Below are 18,363 nucleotides of genomic sequence, written 5' to 3' on the forward strand. Positions count from 1 at the left end.
AACAAAAAAAAAACTCTTAGAAACCGTTTTCGGTCGAGTTAAGAAAGCATTCATCGGGTTAAAGTAACTGAGAGTACATTATCAACATAACACAGAGCACTCTCTCTCTCTCTCTCTCTCTCTCTCTCTCTCTCTCTATCGCATTCAGAATGGAGTCGGCAACAAACAAGCCGAAGAAAAATTCGTCAGTTTATTCATAATGAAAAGTAAACGAAAGCTGCCGTTTGAAAAAACATTGCATCGAATTGGTTTTAGCTCAGCATTGCGATTAGATATGAATGAATTTGGCAACTAATCAGTTGCTCACTTGATGACATATTCATTACTTGGAATTTACTTCATTTGTCGCCATTTACGGTCAAACTTAAGTATTTAATTTACTTTTTTTCACACCTTTCCTTCGGTCCGACACGAAAGTGTGAAAAATTTAAATCCTCAACCAATGCAACGAGACATTCTGTGGTCTACTTTGACGTTGGTGACAAAGAGAAATTGATTTGTTTTTGTGAAAAGAGCAGCAGAGGGAACAGTACACTAGTGCTCTTTTGAAATTATGAATCTAATTTCCGAATTTTTAGCAGATAAATGAGCACACATTGTCTACTGTGATTAGTGTTGGTTTATTCGTCACTCTTTTTATTTTCTATCTACAGCCCGTATGTTTTTCTCTTCCTCCAACGGATTCACTCTTTTTTCTCTCTCTCTCTCTCTCTCTCTCTCTTTCTCGCTCTCTCTCTGCTCTTGTCATTGTGTTCGTTTATCCTTCATTCATTGGCATTGATTACGAATAACATGCATAACATTTAACGCACGCTCACACATCAGGCTTATCTCCAAACGCATTTCTAGTTTGTTCATATTTTATTTTTCAATGGAGGAAGATGCTTTATGCATTTTTTCTGCTTTCTCTTTTACTGTGTGACAAACACATACAGGAAAAAAAAACTTATTATAATAATCTCGTTGTGCCGTTCCGAGTTTTGTTGAAATATGAATAAAATGTTTGTGCATTGAATGAAATGCATTTCATACGGGTTAACGCGTTTTCGCCAGTTATACTACACAATGGCCCGAGCTGGGCTCGACGAACACACACACACACACACACACACACACACACACACTGGCACATCTGTATTAATCGGCGTAACGTAATATGACTTCATTGAAACGAAAAATGCTCGTTTGAAATGTGAATACACGTTAGCATTCGGCATGTCCTGTATTTCAGTATCCGTTAACGGGCATGTGAATATGAGACAAAAGCGATGGTGTAAGTACGTGAATCTTTGTCACACACACACACATTCTCTTTAGGGAAAAAAACCTCTCCGATCATTTCAGCACATATCAGTGTTTTTTTTTCTCTGTTGTTGCTCTGAACAAAAATAATTGTTTTCATAATGCCTCTGTTGTTTGGATCTCATTTGGATCATGGGAATTAAATGCACAAATATGCCGACTTAATTGCAAAAAGGCAACGCAATGCGACGATTCTTGGAAATGTGTAAGACGATCATGGATAATTGTGGCCTATTTCAATGTCGTTATCAGACACATTTCACGCTCTAATTCGGTCTCGCACGGTCCAAAGCGTGTAATTCTAGCCCAAATGTCAAGGCTAGAAGACAATGAGAAGTAGGCAATTTGTTTTTCGCGACTTTCTCATGATTTAGACAATGTTGTTCTCAACATTTGTTAGAAAAAAAAGAAGAATGTCCTCGAATGAAAAATGAATCATTGCAAAAATTCTACTCTTTTCTTATTCATCGTAAATCCAATGACAATATTTACAAAATTGTCGCCAGTTGCTCGTTTTTCAACTGTTGCATTGTGTCCATTTAAATGTTTTCTCCTTTCTCCGGTGATGACTGTGTGACAGTGACAGGTAAATTTATGATTTGGCTCTTTTTTTTTGCTTACACTAAAGAAAAGATAACAAATCTCAGATGGATTGAAAAGAAAGGATGCCAAAAAAGAAATTGTTAACAAGTTGAAAAAAAAAACGATTTTTGCAAAGGCAGAAAAAAGACTGCATTTGGAGTTTAGATATGTATGAAATTGCAAGCTGCATTTGAGTGACGGTTGAGATTTTTTTTCTTGCCCCTTTGATTTTTCTATCGATTGTTTGATATTCGATGTTGTTGTTTTTCTTCGCACATTTTCTTCCTTTGGTCGAGAATCGTTTTTTATATCTCTGATCACTTTTTTCACTTCCAAATAGATGCTCTTTCTTCAGTCAAGAAGAAAGAAGAGCATTTGCAAAGAAATTCATTAACTGTTTTTGTGATTTTTCCTGTGAAACATTTCTCTCTTTTTTATTATTATTGTTGAGTGAATCAATCATTCAAATGGTCATAATGGATATCGGAGCAGATGTCAAACCCTTTAAACTTTCAAACAGTTTGAGATCGTTAAACGTTTTTTTTTCTATTTCATCCTTTTAAAAAAATGTCGTTGAATGTTTGTTGTTTCTTACATTTGGCCACAAAATTAGGTGTGTTGTCCATCAAATGGGTTAATGAGAAATGCAACGGATTTTTTGCAAAGTAACTCCTTTCCGAACTAACTCTTTTCAAAATTTGCGCTTCGTATCACTTTCAAGAGTGTGGTTTTTTCTTTCATTGTTTGGTGTGAAGACATAATTCAGTGAAGTAAATGCTTGTTGATATATACCATCAGGTATACCCGGACGGATTAATAAAACAATGATGATTTATGAAGAGTTTATTTGGACAAGATGTGTCGCGCGGTATCGCGAGCGGTTCTTCAATTTCTGTGCATTCTGGGTCATTCGTAAACAATATCATAATACTCGAACCCTATCCCATTATTCTAACATTCCTTATTCAATGAATCATGTGTCCGATGCATAAATAATTCTTCCAGTAGTCACCGGTCAGCGTAAAAAGATCATTAATTTTTATTATATGCCGACACTTGGTTATTGACACCTTTTCGTTCTGATTTTTTTCCCCTTTCCACTCGGAATTCAGCGTATTCGCAAACAATAGAAATATTATTATTTTGATTTGGTGCGGTCGGCATTAGACTTAGAAATTTCCTCTCTTTTTCTTTCTTCTTCCTTTGACATTTTGCCGAATAGAGAGCCGAAACGATGAGATGGTCAACGGGTATTAGACAAATGCTCGTGTAACAATAAAAAAGAGTACAGAGAATGCACGAGTACATTATCGGTTGCTATTTCATCACTACCGTTAAGTAGAAATGTAAAGAAGCCGAAGAGTAGAAACGGCCAAAGTGCATTACACGCATTTACCAATCGACGGCACAGTAACAAAAAATTCTTTTGTTCATTTGCGGTCGGCTATAATTTTATTTTTCCTACCGGTTGAAGAAAAAGAAGAAAGTGAGTGTGCCGGCTGTAGCCTTTATTTCATTCTCTCGCTCTCTCTCTGTCTTTTTTGCCAATCATGATATGCAAAAATTTTATTGACCAAAGAAGAATGGCAAGCCATCACTGCATTTATTTACACAGATGGACGAGAATGACATTGCTATTCTATCGTTTGTTCATTGCTTCGTTGGGTAATATTTTGCCGAATGCATTAAGCAACAACAACAACAACAAAAAACTGCTTTTCGGTGCAATACTTTCGGTGCAGTCGGTTGTGTGTATTCATCATGTGTTACTGTTACGCCGTTAATTCATTAGGCATAATTACAAAACGTTAACATGAAATGGCAATGAAAGCCGAATAATGATGGAAAAAAAATGCATCGAAATAATTTCCAGTTCGGTCATTTTCTTCTTCTTCTTCTTCGTTTCTTTGTGTCGAACGAACGGATTCACAGGTAATTCGGATTAGTTATACATTCCTTTTCTTCCGTCTTTTTAAAGAATAAATGTGCGTCTTTTATGTTATTTGTAATGTGAAATTTACGCTAATATAATTTCTGTTTTGGCCTGAATCATTGACGTGGACGACGAAGGATGTTTGGTTTTCGTCTCTTTTCATTCCCATTTGTATGCATTTGCCTCAATTTAAACTGGACTGACGTTATGGATTTTTCATGTTCACTCGTTTTCTTCATCGGCCTCCAAAAATTTGTATTACACACGAAACGGTCAACTGTGGTTTGGTTTGCACATGCTTCGATGCACTTTGATTCGATTTGCATACGGTAAGGAAATTCGAACCAGCATTCTCGCACTCAGCAAAATTGCTTATGGTGCGCTACATTTTATTAATATCATCAAAATGATTATCAAGTTGAATTAGTTTTCTCACTGTGCTCACAACATACACACACGCTCGAGCCCATAGCGAACGTTATTTGGCTTATCGTTGTCGTCGTTGCCGTTTTTGTGGTGGTTATGACGTCAACACATATCGAAATAGAAAACCAGAACCGTTATGCAGCTACCCGTATTTACAAAACGGTATGCCTTGTTGTAACACTTATTCGATTGAATTGGATTGTTGGTGCTACTGCCGCTTGTCAAACCTCTGCGCACATTTTTAACTTGATATTTCTTTTGGCTGGGTTTCGGATCAAAAGCACATTTAATAAAATGGAGTGCCGTATGAAACGGTGCAATTTGAATAGCTGCGTAAAAGTAATGATACCAACATTCAGGCTGCATGTGAGCCAGTATACATCTCTGGCGAACGTATGAATTCAATCGTACAATGTATGCTCGAGACTCAACGAACGAACACAAAAAAAAACGATACAATGTCTAAGTGTTTGATATTTCTAGTAGTTGATAATTGAATAAACACTCTTATTCATAAAAACAAATCGTGCATACGAACGCCCCTTTTTTCTGTCATTTGATAAAAATGGTAACGATCGAGTGCCGAATAGCGAAATGTGGCAGCTGCTTTTTCAATCTACAATCAATTCAGAGAATAGCTACATAAAATTACTTGTTTGTTTTTTTTTTTCGTCGTTCTATTTGCGATATGTGGCATTAGCAACGATTATTCGCATGCTGCTTTTCAATTAAGCACACATGCGAATCTGTGTGATTCATCTCCCCACAGCACTTGGAATTATATCTCTCTAGAACCATTTAACCAGATTTGGTTTTTGTTCAGAATAAAAAAAATGATAAATGATTTCGACATTGAAATGTGTGGTGCAAAAAAAATAAGAGTGACTCATTTTGAATGAGTCGGTTACAGAAGGAAAAAAAAACCATAAATTAATATTTTTGTCAAGCGGACAAAGGCTTGCGATATGGCAATGGCAACGGGATTTGAAAATATACGAAATGAAACATGTTTTACAATTTCGTGAAATTTGAAGTGGTGACCAAGAGTGAATTTGATCCGATGCCATGTAGTATTTTGCTAAGTGATCATGAGATCCTCTGGTCTTGTTCAATTCTCACATTTATCAAAACTTTCGATTGCAAGACAAGAGAGCTAGTAACGCCAGCCACCGTTACTTCATAGTCAGACTTACGTGATCATTCTGCGGAAACCAAAAAGAAAAAAAATCAATTATCCCGAAACAAGTGTTCGAATGAGGCGAAAAGCAACTTGTAAACGCTTCAAAATGAAACAAGCGCATTTTTGGCGCGAAACACAGCCACTGTTATTGATAAATCGGCACAGACAACGTTGTTTGTCAAATTCTTTCTCATGGCTACCAGAAAAATTGAAGAGAAATACTCGGGTTACGCAAAGAAGAGGAATGAAACCGTTCAATCGAACGGAGAAAATAACAAAGTTGGTTGGTGCCACAAAACCAAAACAACACTCCAGTGGGTTATTTATTGCACATTTCCAAGAAGCGATGGTAGTTTTTGCATTGACTTTCATGCTTTCTTCGTGGATTTTTGGTTTTCGTTGCAACTATTTGATTTTCGTTTCTCGATCTCAAGTAGCCAAAAAGGAAGAAGACTGTTTGTATAGCAAACGGAACGGCTTCTTTTTCTCATTCTCTCTCTCCGTCTCCGCCGAAGGAAAGTAGAGAGTGAATAGCGGTGTTTACTTGTATTTCAAACGATCGAACAGGATTTTTGGTTGTTATTATTGAAGAAAGTTCAAGAGACAAATAGAAAAAAACGAAAGCAACGGAAAAAATCTTATCGATTGCCACTTCTTACAGCACATTACTCATCCTTTATTTCTGCTTGACATTTTTCTGTTGTATTGTCGGTTTTGCAAAACAAGTTTTGGGCCAAAACTCTAATCGGTGCGGAAGATCCACTGAACCGGTATTAAATTATGTTTATCTAAACTTGGGAAAGTAAAAAAGGACAATCGACACAAAAAAAAAATCGAACTCCTCGGAACACATGATTGAAATTCGTTCGACGTAGCGGCTCACCAAAAACCATATGGGAAATGTGCCGAGACGATCGTACAAATATCTATAATGAAAAAAAGGCCAAACCGATTTCGCGCCAAAAAAAAAAATCAAATTCAACATAAATAATAAATATAAATCTCGGAATTCGAATGAAGTGAAACGAATTGGTGTCCTTTTTTTCGAATCCGATTGACGGTTGATTCAGGCAAGAATTTTGGTCGGATGCATAGTTCTCTAATTTGTGGTATGTGCGGTAGATTTCGAAGCAGCAGTAGCAGGTATGCTAGCGGCCAAACATCGAACTACAAATCACTTAAGATGCATTTCAATGGGCATTCCACCTTCGCATCGGTAACGTACAGGTACCGTTCGCATTTCTGATTTCGTTTTCTGTTTTCGCATCATATACGCCTATTCATTTCTTGTTGGTAGTCCATTGAGATTCTCTTTCACTCTCGACGAATCGTAATAACAAAAACGCGTGCGCGCAGCTCCCACACACAATCACACCTGTTTTCTAATTGTACACACGCACACAAAGAATAACAGCAGAAACTGCCTCCGCTAGTGTCGGCAAATTGTGACTATTCAATTTGGCTATCCTTCTTTCGCACGAGCAACTCTATTCAATGCCAACACACATCAATTCCATTAATGCATTGATTGTTATTTTTTTGTATTCTTTTCAAACATTTTCTTCCTTTTTTTCGTGAAGAAGAGAACCGAAGAAAAAACTGGAGAAGAAAATCAAAAGGAATTTTTGGGGTTTTTTCTTTCAATGTCCGCTTCGATGAATCCATCAACGAAAATCCTGTAAGACTTGGTTTCTGTGCCTCGGTATATGTGTGTATAAACCATTGTTGTTGTTGTCGCCGTGTCGAACTTAAGCTCTTTGTTGCGTATGATGCGTATCGTATGCCATTCGGATAAGCGCCAGGTGCTTTTCGTCTGTTCCAAAGGTTGATGTAGGTGCAAAAACGCATATACTGCACGCACACATCTGTGTCTGTGTGTGTGTGTATGTGTGTGTAGGCAGCCCACGTCGATACACATCGAATGTGCACAGTGGCACTTAGACGCATGCGCGCACAGGTAGAACGATATGAGAAAACGGAAAAATTCTTACGAGTTTCTTTCATGAATGAACATTTTTTACAATACGAAATTGTGCTCAACTGAGAAATAGAGAGAGAAAAAGACACACAACAATCCTTTTTTGTGTATTCGATTTGGTCGGCATGCTTCTCCCTCATTCTACCTTGGTTCACGGTCATTTTTCTGCATCGAACAATGCGATTACACGAGTTCGATCAAATCAGCACAGGTCAATTCTGGTTGGTTTGTGCTAGGGTGGAATCGATTGTATTATTCGCTTGCGTAATAGAATCAAATTCAAACGTACTGCCGAATGTCATCGGTCAAACGTACCAGCACTGCTGAGATTGCTGCGTCGGTCTGAGATTCGAAAAAAAAATCGTTTGGAATGCTTAAAAAAGGACTTCATTTTGGTGGAATTCTAGTTGGGAACCGTTTCACATGCAATAAATCCAAGGAAATTATAATGCAAACAACTGTGGCCGATTGAAATGTGTTTACAAATTATGAGGTTTGCGTTTCTTTTCCTAAATATGTGTTTAGACAACGTATCACTAACAAAAAGGGATTAATGAATAGTTTCCACATTTTGTGTAAACGATCGAATTTGTGATTCATAAGCCACATGTTAGGGAACGAAAACCAAACACAACAAATCCTTTGAAAAAAGAGAGCGAGAAACTTCAGGCAGAATTTGAAATTCGGGAAATAAATCAATTTTTAAAATAATATGATAATAAAAATGGGTCTCTAATATTATGCATTTACATAATTGTAAGAAGCATTGATTTATGAAGCGATAATATGGATTCATTTTTGATTTGATTGCATTTCAATTATTTAAATTCAAATCCAGTGGGAAAAAAATGGTTTTGAGATCGGTAGACAGATGGAATCGCCTTGAAGAGATTTCGATAAATCCGATTTGGATCGAAAGCCGTTGGGTCATCGCTCATTGGGCATCTTCCTTGAATCAAATAGCTACAATCAACAATGAATGAGAATGGAATTAAAATAATATCGTTTCCAAACAGCCCAGATTTATGTATATAATTCCTAGATCAAATTACAAATTCGATTTTTGTTCGATTTTCCAATATCGATTTTCAGTATTCCAACAAATCTTCCATTGACGTGAAAAATAATTTACACTGTTAATCATTTTTCGTTCTCCATTGAAACCCAAATCTATCAGTATTGAGATCAGTATTCAATTTAAATGGCAACAAACAACCATATGTGACGTTGTCAGTCGAAAAATCAAAGAAATTCTTGGGTCGGGTCAAAAGGACGAACCGAAAAATGAACTGCTGAAATATTTCCAGTACGAAGTCGGTAAGCGAAAAGAACTTGTTTTGCTTTTAGTGCAAGCCAAATCTTCAATCTCACAAGTGATTTTTTCGGGTGTTTTTGTTTCTCTCTCTTATTGAGAAGGAGGAAAACAAAGACGACGACGATTAATCCATTGGTCATTTCGTTTTTCAAAACAATCACTTGCTGCGTTATAGAGTATATAGTGTATTGCCAAAGTGATAGGACACCGAAACCAAAAGTGAAAATAAATTTGCCGCCACAAAGTTGCAAAATCATGAATTTGAAATATTTTTCGAGGCTATAGCAATGCCGATGGAAAGGAAACCGACAAAACCGAAAGAACCGAAGAAAAAAAATGGTCAAAAGATAAAAAAAAAATGTAACCAATTCCGAAAGGTCCATTACAGCGCCACACCTATGCCGTGCGTCTCGATATGCGAGATTTGATTTAGGTAAGCTTCTTTGTTTGCAATTCGTACTCTGCAGACATTTGACTCTTTAAAGTTTAAAACGAAAGTCCGTTGAATGCAATGGATTCGAAAATTTAAAAAACACATCGCCAAATCAACGAGCCAAATTTGAAAGATATCGTTGGTGCGTTGTTATTCTCTTGCCGTTTCTTTGCTAATGGATTTCAGTTTACGTAGATTGTGTAATATTTCGTTCTCAGCTAATAAATTACGAGAGCCGAACAGAGCTGTCAAAATGATATTGGGATATGGTTTGTTCTTTTTCATTTCATCCTCTTTCTTTTCGCATCTCCAGTTTCAGATCAAATTGTGTAAAATGAAACAATCTGTTTTCGTCCATGTCTTCCATATCAAATGGTTCACTTTCTTTGCTAAATCACCGGTCGAATGGTAAAAACGGTTTGAATTGACCATTTTTCGGTAACATGTCATTATTCAATTTGGGAAATGGACATTTTCTCAGGAAAAACCAAAACACCTTCCTGATAATTACATAGAATTCGGCCAAAACTAAACGATTTTTCATGAAGATCTCTTGAGTGATATTTGTCTCCAATTTTGTTGGCATCCAAGAAAAACAAGGGAACAAAATTCGCATACCAACACAAAATATGCATTGGTTTCCTAAATCGAAAGTCCTTAGCATCGTCATGATCGAGCTCTTGAGAGATGGCTTTCAAAATTTAACAAGTGAAATCAATTGGATTTTTGTTAATATGCCATATGTTGCACCGCGCGCACCACCCAAGAGCCGATTATATCCAATTACTTGAGCTGATGATGGCTGTGACCGGCCATTCCACTTTGGGTTGTCTTTCAATTTTTAGTTCGTTAGATAATTAATCAAAATTAAACGTAAAATATGGAAATTAATCTCTCTTTTTTCATTTTCGGTTCGGCAAAAAAAAGAAGCAGCAACAGCAACATGGCATTCCGAGCTACAACGAATTTTATTTGGTTCGGACGAAGAAAAATGAAGGAGACGATTTGGTTGCGCTCGCTGTGTGCATCCCAAAATCTACGAACTCATCACTATCATGCTGTTGAGCGAAAACAGTGTTGTTGTTTTTCTTTTCTGCTCTTTTTCGACGAGACAAGCGTATGGTGTTTTCTTTACACTTGACTTGAATTTGCTCTCTGCTGGCGTGCGATTAAGGATATTTTTTGTGTTCAGTTTTTGTTTTGCTAAAAATATCCATTTTCGCAACACACAACAACCGAATCAATGTTCGAAAGACGTCGACGAAGACGATGATGACGATGACGAAGAAAAGAGAAACTGAAAAAAGTTTGATTGTAGGCGGTCTATGTGATGCATCAGATATGGTAAATGCATTTTTTTTCTCTTTTCGTGTTGTCTTGAAAGAATAGCAAAAAAAAAAAAAAAATTATGAAGACGATGGATGCTGAGCAAATATAAAGAAAACCTCAGCGAAGAACAGTGTAGTCAGTAGACGGCAAAGGAGAAGAAAGAAGAAATAAAAAAAATAACACAGTTCGTACAATAACAAACAGCAACAGTCGAGACAGCGAAAAATCTAACTACAATAGGACAAAAAGAAGCAATTTAATGTTTGAACCGTAACAACAAGAGAAGAAAAAAAGAACTAGGAAGATAAATGGGATCGATAAGTAGTGCTATTGCAATTTCGAACACAGCATATTTCGGTGCTGATTCACTTTTTTTTCTCATCGATTCTCTGCCGATCGCAGTGCTCGACTTTCTTTCGGCCAAAAACAACTTAGGCGAAATCAATAATATCAAGAGAACAAAAAAGTGACCGATTAATGGCATTCTCTGGAAGATGTCTAGATCAAAAAAAAAATCTGTGTGTATGTTTGTGTTGTTGTTGGTGCACTCAAAGAGTGCAAATCGTCAAACAAAAGAATGGTTAAACGGCGCCGTGTCATTTTGTGTTGCACACAATGCCCAAAATACCGAATAACAATTCAACTACAAGCATTTAATACATGTTTAGATGTACTTGATATTTTGCAAGATGATTCTTGGTGTCATTGTTGTGTATAGTTTTCTTTTTCTTTTTTTTTAATTTCTGGGCATTGGATCGTGTGCGCTCTTCATAGGATATTAAGGCACCGCACTGTTTTCCACTTGATTTTTCCTTTTCATATTAAATAATTCCATTCCACAGTCAGTTGAATTTCTATTCGTTACTTTTCTTCCATCTCTGTTGTATTGGACACACAAAGAAATCTCAATCACAATATATCGCTTTTGAGAATTGTTTTGCTGATTATTGGTTTGCGAAATGAAAAAAAAAAAAAAAATTTGCAATACATTCTGAATATGTGGCTTAGCGTTGGGAATTCACAAAATTTCACAATAGCCACAATGAATGATCGATTGGATTTGGGAAAATATCGACCACTTGAATAGAACGTTTACCATCACCAAAGCAATTTTAACCCATCACCAGAGGAAAAAAAATAGAACTCACCGAGTATCGGCCGCATCGTCCTTTCTATTGGTGTTTTCAGCCCTTTTTAGTGACGAGGCGAATGCAAACGATGATGGTGTTCGTGGATATTTTGAATTGTCATCTTTGCTCTCCTCCTCCCTCTCACAGCTATTTTTCGATTCTTCTTGATTGACATCGTCCTGATCGTTCGCTGAAAAAAAAAACAGAAAAACAATTATGCATTTGACCGATTTAAATTTCTTTCAAACCTATATGCAGTACTTTCTCGGTAAAAACAAAGCATCATACAATAGGTTTTCTTTTTTTTCTCTCTTTATTCTTAAAACCTTTCGATCTTGATTGAATTGAATGGATTTTGTTCCAGGAAGCATTCGAAAACCGATGAACAAGAATGCATGTACGTAATGCAATACGATAATCTCGACAATCCGTTTAAATTTCACAATCGAATCGTTTTCACATGCATTTTGCATTTGAATGCGTACATTTATTGGATCACCAATTTTCCGTTTACGTTCGATTTGCGTATGAATAGAGCATTGAAGCAGCAAGGAACTTTATTTTCATGCAAATATCCATTTGCTTGTGGCTTGAGATGAGATAAGACATTAAATTCATTAAAAAACAATAATATCATCAGTTGAACCATTTGGCAGAGCATTTTTGTTTGGCCTTGACTCAAAATGAACAGAAATACACATCATTTTTTATCATATCTCCCATGTTGTTTTTTTCCTTTTCTGCTTCTACTGCTTAGTGAGTCAGAATTTATGAAACAAATGATGAATTTTGTCAGTGAAACCAGGACGGAACAAAGGCAGAAAAAAAACAAACAGACCGAAGGAGATGCAGTAGCTGAAGCGTAAGTGAAACCATCATAAAAATGATTCCTTTCATGTTTTTGTCAGTTGCATCAGCATAAGTTGCGAGACAGTGATTCTGAGTTTCAATGCACCCATGCGTGCATTCAAATGCTAACAGAAAATCAAATATTTGATGTGTGCAATGCAAACACACAAGGCTCGCTCTCTGTCGCGAGCGCGCGCGAGTGCTAGTGAAAGAATATCACAATCAAAGAAATGATTGTGTTCATTTATCTTGTTTGTGTGTATGTAACGGAAATTCGTCAATGTCAACGACAACGACGACGACAGTGGCGGTTATGATGCCACGGAATGTGAAAAATAATAACGAAAAATGTGCGCTCTAAACCATATCCAACTGAATCAAATTGAGATCCAGATTCGCCGGGCTTCAAGTCATCTTCGTGAAACGACAGAGCAGCTACATGTGGCAGTGAGTGTGTGTGCGTCAGCAATTAAATATTCATTTCAGTTAGAACCAATTGGTAGAAACAAATCATATTTTATTGCATATAAAAATCATAACAGGACTCTTTCTGTATCTATGTGTGTATTCACAAGGCTGAGCGCATTTTGAGTCATTTGGTTTTGAGTTGAGTACTATGTGCTGTAATTTGGTGCATATGTGTAATCAACACCATCACCGTGCTCCAGTATTGAGTAAGCAAAAAGCAACAACAGCCATGAATACAGTTTTTATGATTGCATCGTTTCATCATCGCGTAATAAACAAAATACAAACAACAGCGACACTCCAAAGACAGTACAAACAATGAAGAAACAATTCATGTCTCGTTCGCTTGCTTGCTTCTGTTAATACTACTGCTGCTCCACATACACACAAAGGGAGATAAAAACATACGTCCGTTGAAGAAAAAAACAACAACATTGAATTGAATAATGAGAAACATTGTCCTACGAAGCATTCAACACTTGGACCAAATTGTCATATTTTCGTTGCATTCGTTTCTTTTATGCTCTTGATTTTCGACTCATGGAATCGTACGCGTACGCATTTCTTCTTGCAATGTCTTCTTCAATTTGAACTGATGAACACAACTCAAAACAACTAACCGCATAAACAACTGCACTGCACACTTATTGCTGCTCCGCCAGACTAAACAGAAACCAATAACCAACATGATTTTATTAATTTAAAGTGTAAAAATAATTTTTTTCTTTGTTTCTCTTCCGTCTCACAATTGTGAAGTTGGAACTTATTCAGCCGCCGTCTGTGGAAGAAATTTAGTTGAATATTCTATTTTTGTGTTGGTTTTTGTAATGCCGTATTTTTATGCGGATGGAATTGGATGCAGGCCCATATGAATGCAATTGATATTATGCTATGCGATCGTCTCTGTTATCCACATATCCAGAATGAAAGAGCAGGGAGCATTATGAGCAGCCATGTGCATGACTTAAATTACTTGTAATTCACTTCAATTCGTTTTTTCCTTTCTTTTTCATCGAAACGTGCGATCACATGCATCGCATAAAACTCGAGCTCTTTCTCTCTATCTCTCTCTCTCTCTCTCTCTCTCTCAGTTTTGAATGTATTCGCATGTACTAAAAATAGTATGGAAAAAAATCCATTTTTTCAAGTATAACAGTTTTTTTTATCCCTGGTAAATGATCGCCGGAGATGACTGATATTTTTGGAATGAATTTCATAAGCGCAATTTCACTGATTCGCTTCAATTTGAGGGAAATCCACCATGAAACATTACCCAATGAGGAAAACGTTACAGTTGTACACATTTTGTGCACGGCCAATGTAATTTCTCCATAAGCTGTGCACAAAATGTGTACAACTGTAACGTTTTCCTCATTGGGTAGTTTGGCTAATCAAAATCAATGGCTCTTATTTCCTGGCGACTCATTTATGAATGGTGCCATGATAGTACTTGGGGAGAACGGTTATATTTTCATCGCCATTTCTCTTCATTTGAACTAAAATTGTTTAAATTGAAGTTCACAAGGAATTCAACAATATTCGAATGCATGTCCAACGGACCCGTGTTTTCAATTACTTTCAACGAAACTCCGTGTTTGGTCTAAACTCTTCCTTGATACATGCATACACGGACAAGAAAAAACAGTAACGGCCTGTAGCAGTGTTTTCGAGAATTAGTCGATCCTCTTCATTGCCTCCATCGACGTTAAGTTCCGTTTTATTCAATTTCAACTAGTGAGAATGAAATTCAACAACTGAACCCGGGTTGTAGTTTGGTAATTGAATCGGTTACGCACTAAATCATTCCATGCATTTCATATTGTTCTAATTGAGTTCATTTCTGTTCTCGGGCTTCTTTGCGTTTGTTTTTTCTCTCTCTCTTTTTCTGTATCGTCGTTTCGGCACTCTTATTCTTCAATTAACAAAGCCTCCCGAGTTGCAGTTGATAGTTTTAGGTCGGCGATTAAATTACGACAAAGCGAAAATTCTAAATATTTAAATGAATACGCGCACGAACTCAGCAACAACAATCGAATTGGAGTGAAAAAAACCGACCGAAGAAATGGCCCGAAACCGTATTATTGCGGCGATTCGTTATGTCTTTTGATTGAATGTATGAGTTTACACGATGGTCTAATAAAGATTAAAATAAACAAAAAGAAATGTGTGTCGGGATCACGATTTCTTTTCTTCGGGTTATGTTCTGCAACAGGCAGAGAGAGAGAGAGAGAGAGAGAGACAATGTCGAAGTTGGAAAAGGTCATCCTTATCCACGTCATAAGCAAACAATTCATAGAATAGATACGCGCGCATAAAAAGTGTTGAATTGAATTAAATTTAATGTCTATAAATTTTCAAAGTAATGTTGGCAATAGTTTGACATTTGAATATATGTGCGTTTTTGTTCGATGCGAGAAGAATGTGCGCGTACAGAGCGCAAATGAAACGGGGTCACCGAATCACTCTTTGTTTTCTGCCTATCAAATATTATACACACAATACACGAAACACATGCGTTTTCTTTTCTTCTTCTTCTTCTTCTTCTGCTGTTCGATTGCGTGTCGGGTAAGAAAAATTCCAATAGTTGGCCTCTCTCGAACATACACACAATAGATCACAAGGAACGGAATCATATTTTTTTTCTTTCTTTCCAAAATGCGAACCTTCTTCAGATTTGAATTGTGTGTGGACGATTTGATTCGGCCGGAATTCTTCATCGTTCGATTCCATTGTACATAATTCGAATAGATAGAGGACTCAATGGTTTGATAAATTCACGCATTCACGTAACAACAATGGAACAAACCAACGGGAAAAACTCAATTACAGCGGAAGGCTAATCGAAACACACAGATTCGGTTGACCCATACGACCATCAACTCTTCCACTCTGTCTCACTTGAGAGAAATAAAAACGCGATAAAAACAGTGACAGGAAAAAAGGATGAGGACAGACACCGCAAAATTTTCAACTACCTGAGCCAGGAATTAATCTTATTAAACATTCGGCATTGTTATCGCCATCGCCCATTTATTATTCGAGCGATGAATGCTGAAAAACAATTGAAACACATTTCGTCCGGTTGTGAAAGATGACGATGCTGCTACTGCTGCTCGCATCACATTTTAGCACATTCCCAAAAGATTTTAATTAGCAATTTGATCATTTTTTTCCTCATATTTTCGCATGAAATTGGGCGAGCTCATTAAAAAAAAACTGTTATTAAAATCAACATGTTTCAGTTTCATACAACTGCGAAATCCGTTTGTTTTCGTCTGTTGCTCATTGCATTGCTCATCATGTGTTCACGAGAGAGAGAAAAACCGTTAAAGATGACAACAAGTATTTTTTGGGCATATGGCAAAGAGGAAGTATTTGGAGCCGCAAATCATATCATTTTTCTTTTTGCGCCAACATTTGTATGAAATGTCTTGAGTTTTGGCTTTTGTTTCGTCATATTTAGAGCGCATGCCACAAACACGATATTTATTTGATGATGCGCGTGTAGGTCACAAGACAAGATCGCTTTCATTCAATTGAGAGAATACCGGTTGGATGCGATCTTCTCGTCACTGTTCTTTTCGAGTGTGTGTGTATATGCTTTTTTGTCGTCAATCATCTAAGTTTTTCAATTCCAATCTAGTTCTTATGCCGTCTGGCAAAGTTTTTGGCAATTCCAATGTGCGGTATGCAGTGCAGACGAGTTTCCCTTTCATCCCTTTCACTTTTCCGGTGCTTCAACAGCCTACGTATTTGTCTGTGCAAAATAGTGAATAGATTGTCTCAACCAACTCTAGTTTAGCACGCCTTTCAGTCAAGACAAGAGCCGAAAAAAACATCATCTTCATAAAATCATTTCCAAATTGCGCTTTGGTTTGCGGAATTTCAATGAGATCCGCTCAGATGTCATCCGCACGAGTTATTTATGAATATGAATAGACGAACATCCATCCGTAGAGGAAATAATTTGTAAATGAAAAGATAAGTAAGAGGATGTTCTGTATACATTCAAGTCAAATAATTTCGGGTTATTTTTTTTCCAAGCTATGCAATTCGACGAAACGACTGTGCAATTGGAAAGAAAAGTGTTAGCCAAAAATTGAAGACCTTGAAATGATTCACCGGTCATACAGATGTGCATTTTTTTTGTTTGAAAATTATTCATGGTAAAATGAGATTGCGTTGAATTTTGAATGAAGATAAGTAAATGCGTTGAAGCTACAAAAAACGAATTCCAAAATATGGTTTATCAAAAGATTAAACTCCTCTAATGATATCAGAAAATAATGAAAGTCGTATTTCTAACTGAAGTTGAAGGCAAGACATATAGTTCTTATCAAATGTACTATAAAATAAACACATTTTCTACGTCTTTCTGCGAATATTCCGATCGACCGAAGTAGGAAAGGGCATGAAAGTCGGTGTCAATGGCTTTTACATTATGCGCTGTTAATTAAATGGTTTTTGAAGTGAAGCGGAGGGAAGACGTTCGTCATTTGTGCTAAAGCGAACAGATATGTACAACAAGGAGCAGAACAATCGCGTCAAAGCAATTATTACAGAGTCAGAGCTCCATTTCAACCTGATGCACACAATTCGTTTTGATCGAAAGGAGAGAAAGAATGCTTAAAGTCAATAACATATGGGAAAAGACGCGCACGAGGACATTCACCCATCTTGAGTGGAAAGTACATACACACATATGCAGAGAGAGAGAGAGAGAGAGAGAGAGAGAGAGAGAAACAAACACTCTTATAGAGGACTGTGGATGGCATTATTTGCTGGCCACAACATATATATATATATATATATTTGAATCAATATGATGTGGAAGTGATGAAATACAACAAAGACCAAACTCTGCTACTCATCATAGAACAATGAACGATTGCACCCCAAATTTGTCTATAGAAGAAAATAGATTATAATTTTCTGGGCAACAGAACAGTAGAACAATTAAAAAAAATGTATGCATAGGAAAAGGAATGGACTGAACAACAATATGTAGCTGGTTGAAAAATGTGTACGGTGCACAGTGCACACACTTATTTAACATAAATAAGAACAAGAAGAAGAAGAAGCAAAAAAATAGACACGAACATAATAATAATATGGTCGTTGCCATTCATCGCGTATGCATATGAAATACACATTAGTAATGGAAAAAAGTCGAATCTAAGGAAGAAAACGGAAGAAAGAGAACGAAAAGACATGGTATGTGTTTTTATCATTTCAAAGTCGCAATAGAAACGTAATATGTTATGTATTTCGTTGTAATAATCATTTGAACGCGTTAATAGAAATTGTAGGAGAGACAGGAAAATGAAACGGAATTGAAGGAGAACAACAGACACACCAAAAAACGAACGAACGAACGAACGAAGAATGAACAGAGAAAAAAAATCGTGAAGAAATAACGAAATGTACTACTGAATTGT

General features: G+C 36.7%; 1 protein-coding gene across 1 annotated transcript in view; it reads right to left on the bottom strand.

Annotated features, from left to right (window-relative positions):
- LOC129578793 (M-phase inducer phosphatase-like) overlaps positions 1-18,363 on the bottom strand; it is a 119,968-nt gene that overhangs the window by 84,867 nt on the left and 16,738 nt on the right. Inside the window, exon 3 of the mRNA XM_055467914.1 lies at positions 11,627-11,798. Coding sequence (XP_055323889.1) covers positions 11,627-11,798 — 172 coding nt within the window. The remainder of the gene's footprint in view (positions 1-11,626; positions 11,799-18,363) is intronic.

This window comes from Sitodiplosis mosellana, unplaced genomic scaffold (genome assembly GCF_009176505.1).
Source record: "Sitodiplosis mosellana isolate CC-2019 unplaced genomic scaffold, AAFC_SMos_1.0 Smas_scaffold_6226, whole genome shotgun sequence".
NCBI classification, from domain to species: Eukaryota; Metazoa; Arthropoda; class Insecta; order Diptera; family Cecidomyiidae; genus Sitodiplosis; species Sitodiplosis mosellana.